Below are 9,785 nucleotides of genomic sequence, written 5' to 3'. Positions count from 1 at the left end.
TATTGCTTGAGTAAAGTACAGATAAATAAAATTTGATCCCATGAGCGGTCAGCAGATGTGTGCACACGACGCTAGGAGCAGTGGTGCAGAGGATGCTGATTTGTTTACATACGCTTCTACCTTTAATCTATTTTGCACAATACAGGGTCTCATCCAAAAGGGGGGGGAGTGATAGATAATTAGCATATGTATACAGGCATCAGGGAGATGGATTAGAGCTGGTCTTTAGAGCCAGATAATGTATGCTGTGGGAACTATGCCAAAGGCTTTAGAGAAATCGCTCCTGTAAGATCTCTCTCCCTTTTCTAGATGGCACATTAATCCCTGGATGATGCATCTCCAAACAGCACCGCAGCCGCCTCCTAGGCAACAATCTGCTAGCTAGTGCCATCCACGTGATTCCCTTTCTATGGGAGGCCAACATCCTTGCTATCTAGGCGGGTTCAGCGGGCCCAGCAACAAAAGTAAATGGGCCCCATCGACTTGAGCCTCATGTCCCATCGACTTACCATAAACATCAAGCTAGCAGCCCAAAGCCCTCAACCCCCAGTGGAAGACAACACATGAATGTTTTTTCTGATTTATTATTAAAAAATATATTTTTTAGATTTTGTGACAATAAGCACATAACATAGACATATATACAATTCTCTTCATAAATACAAATGATGTACAAACAAATTAAATACAAATAATATTTCATGGTTATGTACACATTGCATTGTTAAATTAAAGAGGACAATAATACAAATATTAAAAAATATAACTATTTGGTTTCAAATGAAAAAGAACAACCCCTCTTTGGAGTCCTTCATTCTGCAAAAAAGATCCAGCACTGTCGGTTAAAACGATATGATATTTTGTCATCGGGGAAGCAGTCTTTATGCACAATACACTTCATTCAGGTCAAGGGAATGTCATAAAGCACTGGGTGTTTGACAACATGGAAATTGTATATTGAAAGGCATTGAGAAAATAAAACTGTTCAATTTACATGTACTACGACTTTCAACCAGTTCAAATAAGACTTTCTAGCGTGTTTGTAAAAAAAGAGAGTATCAAACAAAAAACGCCAGTGTGTAAGATCAGTACCATTTTTCCTTAAGTCAAAGCATTATTTAAAGATCAGGCACTTGATAAGATTGAGTTCCCTAAGTATATATGTAATGCTCTGAAAGATTGGGCACATTGGTGATTCATTTCCAAACGGAAAGGGAGTCCAGTTTAGGGACCAGAAGGCCTAGATATGACACCCGGCCACTCCAGACTACAATATCTATAGCCAACTGTCCATCTAAGCTTTCAGTAAACATTCATCTTCAGTTCTTTGACAGCTAGAACATTGTTTCCCGCTTTGACAGAAAAAAAAATGAAGAGGCCACGGAAATGTCCTTGCTGTTACTTTCGATTCTCAAGTGGATTGTAGTGGCATCTTATTCATGGATTGTAAAAAGGTCCCTCTAGATTATTTGAGATGTCGTTTTCTTTTCGATAAGGCATCAGGAGAGTAAAAAGTCCTGCTTCTCTGTAATTGGTGAATCCTTGGCCCTCTTCCGAGGAAAGTTTTATTTTTGTTCATTTTTAATGGAAAGCAAATTATATTTAAAAATGTAGTGCAAATGATGCCGGAACATACATTCTACTCTCCAGCCCCCACTTTTCACGTATTGTATCCAAACATTGTCAATGTTGTGAAAAAGTTCATTTTTAATGAGCAGCATGAATAAATATTAAATAATACATGTTGATTTAATATATCCTCTTCAATTCTTTTGAATTGTCTTTGAAAGACTGTAAACATGTTCAGGCAAAGCCCTTGTTGGTCAAGGTACTCCTGGTGTCAGAATACTGTTGTTAAACCTAAGGTGGGAAAATGATGGAGAGAGTTACCAATCAAATCTTAGTGATTTGACAATAACTTCCTTCATAAACTCTTAATGATAACCAGTTTGAATGGGTGGAGCTGCTTACCTCAGTAGCAAAGACACACTGTTCAGCTTGCTGTTCAGTCTGGATGATGAAGACTGGGTGGTACAAGCCTTCTTTAGGGAAGCTCATTGGTGGAACCATTATGCTGCCTTCTGATTTTTTCCTGTTGAAAGAGATAGAGGGAGGGAAAATAGGTCATGTTTGGTTCCACAGGCGCAATGGAATCATACAACAGAAACTGTGATCTCCAATACAAAGTTGAGGGTTAAAGAAAATCTGATAAAGCCTGAGCACTGCATAGTGAGAGATCAAGTTGTAACATGCCTTCTAGTAGAAAGCCCTGGTGCTAGGGTCCACTAGGAAATACAAGCATTCCATCCAACTCGAGGGCACTGGTGATCACACACACACACTGCTTCATTGGCACAATACCATTTGAGTTTGGCGAGGCATACCTACCGGTCAAATTTGTTCTTCGCATGACAGTCTTCCTCCTTGGCCATGTTGTAGTCAACCATCTTCTGCTTGTAAGCCGCCTTGTCTCCATGTTTGTCTGCGGGGGCCGAGGTCAGCGCTTTATCCTTATTGGACACCTTGTAATGGCCGCCAGGAATGAGGAAGGCTTCCTTCTCTCGGAGGCTGGACGGGGGGTTGGGACCACCTATGGGCTGGTTGTTGAAAGTCTCCAGGTCGTTACGAACAGAAGACGCCGTGGCCTTCCGCCCATGCCTCATCTGGCTTAGGACCACGATGACAGCACACACCACCAGGGTGAGGGTGACCAGGCCCAGGGCGAAGGAGACAACCAAGGCTGCAGGCAAACCATCTGCCTTGGGCTTGGCAGTGGGTTTGAGGCTGAACTCGCAACGGGATCCCATGAAGCCGGCCGGGCACTGGCACACGGGTCCGGTGAAGTGGGTGTAGCAGGTGCCTCCATTCTGGCAGGGGAAGACGGAGCATGCATCGGCACGGATGCTGCAGTCCTTGCTGGTGAAGCCCAGGGTGCAGGTGCAGGTAAAGTCGTTGATGCCATCCACGCAGGTACCGGCGTTGCGGCATGGGTTGTGGGCACAGTCATCGTTGTTGATCTTGCAGCGCGGCCCAGTGAAGCCAGGACGACAACGGCACATCAGACTGTGGCCCAGATCCAGGCACTGGCCACCTGTTAGAAAGATGGACAGACGAGGGGTTCAAATCACTGCACACTCAACATGTTTATCAAAACTTGAAGTGCAGGTATGAGTGTCAAAGCTTCTTGTGGAAGGCAAACATACAATAACAGTCAAAAGTTTAGACACACTTACTCATTCAAGGATTTCTTTATTTTTACTATATTGTAGAATAATAGTGAAGACATCAAAACTACAAAATAACACATATGGAATCAAGTAGTAACCAAAAAAAAGTGTTAAACTAATCAAAATATATTTTAGATTCTTGAAAGTAGCCACCCTTTGCCTTGACAGCTTTGCACACTCTTGGCATTCTCTCAACCAGCTTCATGAGGTAGTCACCTGGAATGCATTTCAATTAACAGGTGTGCCTTCATTTGTGGAATTTATTTCCTTCTTAATGCGTTTGAGCCAATCAGTTGTGCTGAAACAAGGTATGGGTAGTATACAGAAGATATCCCTATTTGGTTAAAGACCAAGTCCATATTATGGCAAGAACAGCTCAAATACAAAGAACAGTCCATCATTACTTTAAGACATTAAGGTCAGTCAATCTGGAACATTTCAAGAACTTAGAAAGTTTCTTCAAGTGCAATCGCAAAAGCCATCATGGAGGAGGAGGAGGTATGATGATGCTTCGCTGGTGACACTGATTTATTTAGAATTCAAGGCACACTTAACCAGCATGGCTACCACAGCATTCTGCAGTGATACGCCATCCCATCTGGTTTGCACTTAGTGGGACTATTATTTGTTATCAACAGGACAATGACCCAACACACCTCCAGGCTGTGTAAGGGCTATTTTACCAAGAAGTAGAGTGATGAGTGCTGCAACAGATTACCTGGCCTCCACAAATCACCCGACCTCAACCCAATTGAGATGGTTTGGTATGAGTTGGACCGCAGAGTGAAGGAAAAGCAGCCAACAAGTGCTCAGCATATGTGGGAACTCCTTCAAGACTGTTGGAAAAGCATTCCAGGTGAAGCTGGTTGAGAGAATGCCAAGAGTGTGCAAAGCTGTCATCAAGGCAAAGGGTAACTATTTGAATAATCTCAAATATATTTTGATTTGTTTAAACACTTTTTTGGTGACTAATTCCATATGTCATTTCATAGTTTTAATGTCTTCACTATTATTCAACAATGTAGAAAATTGTAAAAATAAATAAAAATCCTAGAATGAGTAGCTGTGTCCAAACTTTTGACTGGAATAGAACTGTGAATATTTGTTTCCCATACCAACAGGAATTTAGCCGATTACAGATAAGCTTGTGCTCATTCGCACATTAAGTACAGCTACAGTGTAGCTAATGAGGACCCAGGGGGGGGACATAATACCCCACAACATTCTAAGACTAGTTTTTCTCCACCTCATAATGACAGCTTTATCTCACCCCTTATATCAGTCTGAGCCAATCGTCTTTTGTACCATGACTGTCCTGCATTTTTTATATTTTAGGCGTGGACCGGATGCATGTCAAAACAAAACTGAGTTTATGGGCAAAGAGGAAAACATCATTGTTTTTTGTAAAGGTTCACTGCCAAAGAATGTGTCTGCAACACGGTCGGTAGAGTTTTGTTGTTAGACGGACAGATGAGAGTTTGTGAGCGGCTCCATCACAGTGCCGATTTTAGCATGTAAATCTTGGTTGAGGAAAAAATAAAAATAAAAACTTGTGGGATGCATGCCAGCAAAGCCAACACAACACTAAACAATACATTAATTGCACTATAACAGTGACAAACGGTTTTCACAAACTGTTAGAGCCTACATAAATCTGTCCCCAACACCTTACCACTGCTACATCTGGCTATCAGCGGAGCCTTGTCCGGCAGCAAAACAATTCATTCAGCCTAATTTACTGCCTTTTAAAAAACATAGCTGATAGGTCAGACTTGCTTAAACAAAATGGGGTTTCTACTGACAACTGAGATCTACAAACTATGGCATAAGGGGTCCACGAGCGATGTAGAGGCAATCTTATCGATTAAGACATTAACTGACCCAGCAAGGATGGACGTAGTCAATATAACTATTTGTTCAGTACTTTTGAAATGTACAGCGACAGAATTCAGAACATGGGCAATTCTTACAGTGTTCTCCCTGTACACCAAGTCAGAACCGTAGGATAAATAAAGGGGGCATAATAAACAGAATGAAAGCTCTTACAATATTCGATGATTACGTTTCTCAAAAACAGGTTATAGGCTAGATGTGCACCACCAAGTCAGAACAGTTGGTGAAATTAAGCTGAATATAGACCAAATTATTAGGGTGAGGCACGTGGGATACTGACATCTTACTACACAACATACTCTAAATATTACTTTCTTAGCTACAGTATACATATCACATAATTTATGCAGCAGCATACAAGACATTTTTTGACTCACCTTGTTGTGCTGTGCTCTCTTGAACAGGAAGATGGCGCGGCGGTCCTTTGTGGGCAAATTTTGTAATCAAAGTCTGGCATTCTCTGAATTTATGGTGCTTTCAAGACAACTGGGAACTCGGGGGGGGGGGGGGTTGAATCATGATGATGTCAGTGATCCAAATTTACAATTCCGAGTTGGATGAAAGTTAAAAACTGATTTTCCCAGTCGTAGCTTCCTCCCCCCTCCCCCCGAGTTCGCAGTTGTCTTGAACTCACTAAAGTCAGATTTTGCCGTTCTGAGTTAACAGTTATTTTGAGCGTGGCAGAAATCATGCTTCATTGACAGCATGGCCAATGTTGAATGTTTATCATTTTAAACTACAAAAAGAGACCCTTAATCTTAGACTTGGGACCACACAGCCACTCCACTAAATAGCAGGCTAATGATTGCTTTGCAATGCTTGCGGTTAGCCACTGACTCCTTCCAAACCACTCATTGTTGAAGGTGCGATTTCCAACTTGTTGTGTAATATTTATGTCCAATGGTCAATTCTCTTAATTATTTATCTTCATATGACAAGGACTAAAAAGGATTTGCCAGTAGATTGTCAACTTCATTCATGATGCTGAGTGCTAGCTAAAATTTTGAAAGTATGATGTTGACATGATCAGTCCAATCAAAGCTACTGTAGATATGTGATTTGAGGTCATTTTATATTTGGAAAATTACCATGAGCCTTCTTGGATGGTCACTTCTAATATAACTCTATAACAGCACCCAAGGGGCTTGAATTTTCTAGCTCACTCAGAGTTGGCGGTGACATAGTGTCCCAAATGAGTGACAGAAAACTGAGCCAATCACGGCGCAACGCTCCGTATTTTCTGCTGGCTTGCCCCACCACAGAAAGCACTGAGCTAGGCTGAAACACCAGCATTATGTAGCTGCCTTATTCAAGAAAACAAAAAAAGAGACCATGTTTGAAATGCGGCTTTATTAACGCTATGATATATATATTTCTTACATTGTTTGCAAACTGGTATGTGACACGTATTAATGCCAAAATAACATGCAAAATAGGAAAGCTATTTTTTTTGCTAAAAATGTGGGGCTCAAAAGAGCACCACCTGCCCTGAATGACGGGTCGCCAGTGCTCCATCATAACAATCAGAAGTCCTGGTAGGTTTCCCTCACCCAGTCAGTGGTTGTGCTGTTGGGGGAATTCTTACCGTTAGCACAGGGGCCATTGCTGCAGCGGTCAATCTTCTTCTCGCAGTTGGAGCCCATGTAGCCGGCAGGACAGCGGCAGGAGTAACCACCGGTCACCTGCTGCATGCAGGTGCCACCGTTGAAGCAGGGCCCATCGGCACAGGTCATCGCACTGATCTCACAGTTCTTCCCGTAGAAGCCTTGGGGGCAGGTGCAGGTGTAGTCATTCTCAAGATCCTGGAAATATAAATAAAATTATATATATATATATATATATATATATATATATATATATATATATATATATTTTTTTTTTTTTTTAGCGTTTCATAGAGGACAATTAAAGACTGACTGAGGAGTAGCTTTTAATCCTGAGAGATAAATTGAATGCAGCAGTTATGGCAGAACTTACATCGCAGCTGCCTCCATTCTTGCAGGGGTTGCTGTCACACTCGTTGGTTTCGATCTCACAATTGTTGCCACTGAAGCCCGGCCTGCAGGTACAGGTGTAGCTGCCCTGGCCTGTGTTGGTGCAGGGAGCATCGTTCGTGCAGGGCTTGTGGTTGGTGCAGTAGTTGAGGTCCTGGTTACAGAACAGTCCTCCCCAGCCCTCTTTACAGTCGCACTGCCACGGCTGGCCGCAGGTGCCATGCAAGCAGCCAGGATAGCGGACGCACTCGTCACAGAGGGGTCCCTGCCACCCGAGGCGGCACTTGCACTCGCCTGGGGCCTCACAATAACCGTGCTTCTCATTGCAGCCAGACGAGCAGATGGCTTTAGAGATAGAGAGAAAATTAGAATGAGTGTGCCCCTTTCGGATCACAAAACAATCCCCCTTCACTGGGCTCAGACACATCAAGTATTTGTTAAGTACTAAACTACGCAGCTGGTACACACACAAAAGGAACACATGCCATATTTTTTCATGCAAGGGAGCGCACATTAATTCCGACGCGTGTCCCTAAACCATAAACTCAGCTTCATTGTTGGCCCGAACAAAAGACACAGACAAACTCTATATTTGAGTTTATTCGACAGAAGCTTTTTTTTCTCTCACCAGAAGATGTCGTTGAAATGTCGGAATTAACTATTTCAAGAATTGAAATTACACGCGCTGTGCACATCCAGCACAAATCAGTGGCGCAAAACAGTCATTTCTGAGATGAAAAATACAAGCATTTTATGGCTATATATATATATATATATATATATATATATATATATATATATATATACACACGTATATTAATCTGAATAACAGCCGGTAAAAAAAATACAATAAGAATTGCCCTCATCATTTAAAAAACGTTGTAGTCCTTCTGTACACTTACATTCTGAGCAATATTCTCCTTTCCAACCCGACAGGCACATTCTGGCGCCCGCGGCATCACAAGTGTAGTGTCCGAATGGGTCGTCACGGGGACGGCAGTAGTCTGAGCAGCTGTCACCGTGGTAGTGTTCATCGCAGACAACGTGGTAAGAATAACGAAGTTCACTTTGCTCTTCAAAATGCACATCCTGTGACCAATCCTCGCCAATGTCTAGTCTTCTACGGGTGGCCAAGCGGCTGATCAAGTTATTCTGGTTTTCTATTAAAGAGAGAGAGACACTAAGCAGATTAAAAATAAAATGCATTCCTAAAATCCAATCTTGTGAGGTAATAGCTTTAAAAATATATATCTAATTAAATGTTACCGCATTTTTATAAATATGTAAAACGTGTTTTATAACTCAAACGCTTGTGCTGGGAATCACTATTAGAGGAATATTAAAGTCACTTTCCACGGCCTCGAGGGAGTGGGCACTGAAGGCTACCTACCTGTGGACTGGCCGTCCGAGGACTCTGCGTTCCAGGCTTCAACAATAAGCGAGAATGTACCCTTCAATCCACACAGGAAAAATATATACTTTGTCAAAAAGCTGTAAGAGGCGAGATTATATAAAGTGAAAACTCTTCATGAAAAGCTTCATGACATTACCCAATCTATGAAATGTACCACCTGGCATTAACCATTAAAGGCCCAGAGCAGTGATTTCCTGTGTTTTAAATATATTTCCATACCATGTTGGAATAATACAGTGAAATTATGAAAATTACGATAATGCCCTTTTAGGGTAAGAGGTAAAGACTGCCTGAAATATCAGCCTGTTTTGGTGAGATTGAGTTTTGGCCTGCCTGGTGACATCACCAGGTGGTCAATTAGTTAATAGACAAATAAGAGAGTGTTCCCTACTCCCAGTCAGTCCTAGCACAATTATCACTTGCGAAATTGCTCTTTATACTAAGAAGCTAGTTTTATTTCTTTTTGACAATTTATTTGAAAACAATCACAGTAAGGTACTTAATTGTTACCAGGAAATAGTTTGATAGTGAGAAAAACGGCTGCATTGGACCTTTAATTTCCCATCAGCTCTATGGTATATTGAGTATGTGTACTAGTAGGCTACTCACCGGCCACTTGAAATGGAAAGGCACTCTGATGGGTGCGCTACTGGAGATGGCGCTCTGGTCAGCACTGAAGATTTCGGTCAGTCCCATGCCATATGTGCAGGGGGGCTCAGAAGAGATGACATCTTGGGAATGTTTAAGACAGACTCGGAAGAATATCTGGCAGTCCCTAGACCGTTTGCAGACATTTCGGGTACTACTGAAGGAGTGTACTTTCAACTCAAACACACCGGACGACTCGACCTACAAGAAAGATTAAGTACATATTAGTGGGTAAAAAGCGCAATTGCACAGGTTACCAACACGTAACATAACTATGAATACTGCATGTGTACTCACCAGTTGCGTTGATATCAACGCCAAAAAACACGTGAATAACAAATGAGCCATTGCGGGAAGTGTTTCTTCTTCTGCTATGAAAGTATAGCAGACAGCGCCAGATATCCAATAGAGGAAAAATGTCTTGTATCCCAAAACAAGAAGAAAAAAAAAATCACGTGCGAAATAGAGCGCACTTCTTGTGAGATGTTTGGTATTCAGACAATACTTAATAGAAATTGAGCTCACAACGAAAATAAAATCATTTTGCTCCGCGGAGCAGTTGCACTCTGGACTTCTTTCTACCTTTAGTTGCGTGTAGGAGCGTGTGCC

General features: G+C 41.9%; 1 protein-coding gene across 2 annotated transcripts; it reads right to left on the bottom strand.

The window, feature by feature from the left end:
* Window positions 1-568: 568 nt before the first annotated feature.
* LOC106580764 (delta-like protein C) lies at window positions 569-9,785 on the bottom strand. 2 transcript variants are annotated; one of them, XM_014162151.2, is made up of 10 exons: window positions 9,474-9,785; window positions 9,138-9,377; window positions 8,505-8,565; window positions 8,017-8,274; window positions 7,098-7,459; window positions 6,706-6,922; window positions 5,498-5,542; window positions 2,389-3,091; window positions 1,972-2,092; window positions 569-1,860 (listed from the first exon to the last, which is right to left on the bottom strand). In XM_014162151.2, exons 1-10 carry the CDS (start codon window positions 9,522-9,524, stop codon window positions 1,855-1,857), a joined length of 2,064 nt encoding a protein of 687 aa, XP_014017626.1. In that variant the 5' UTR covers window positions 9,525-9,785; the 3' UTR covers window positions 569-1,854. The 2 variants fall into 2 exon arrangements, with proteins under 2 accessions (XP_014017626.1, XP_045559540.1); XM_045703584.1 differs by lacking the exon at window positions 5,498-5,542.

The sequence above is a fragment of the Salmo salar genome, chromosome ssa20 (genome assembly GCF_905237065.1).
Source record: "Salmo salar chromosome ssa20, Ssal_v3.1, whole genome shotgun sequence".
NCBI lineage: Eukaryota > Metazoa > Chordata > Actinopteri > Salmoniformes > Salmonidae > Salmo > Salmo salar.
The sequence above is the reverse complement of the archived record's forward strand: the minus strand, read 5'-3'. Positions and strand labels throughout refer to the sequence as shown.

Coding starts and splice junctions, on each gene's coding strand:
- LOC106580764 (XM_014162151.2), bottom strand. CDS start 9,524: ATGGCTCATTTGTTATTCACGTGTTTTTTGGCGTTGATATCAACGCAA. Junction 8,275..8,504: donor CTCGGACGGCCAGTCCACAG/GTAGGTAGCCTT, acceptor TCTCTTTAATAG/AAAACCAGAATAACTTGATC. Junction 7,460..8,016: donor AGGAGAATATTGCTCAGAAT/GTAAGTGTACAG, acceptor CTATCTCTAAAG/CCATCTGCTCGTCTGGCTGC.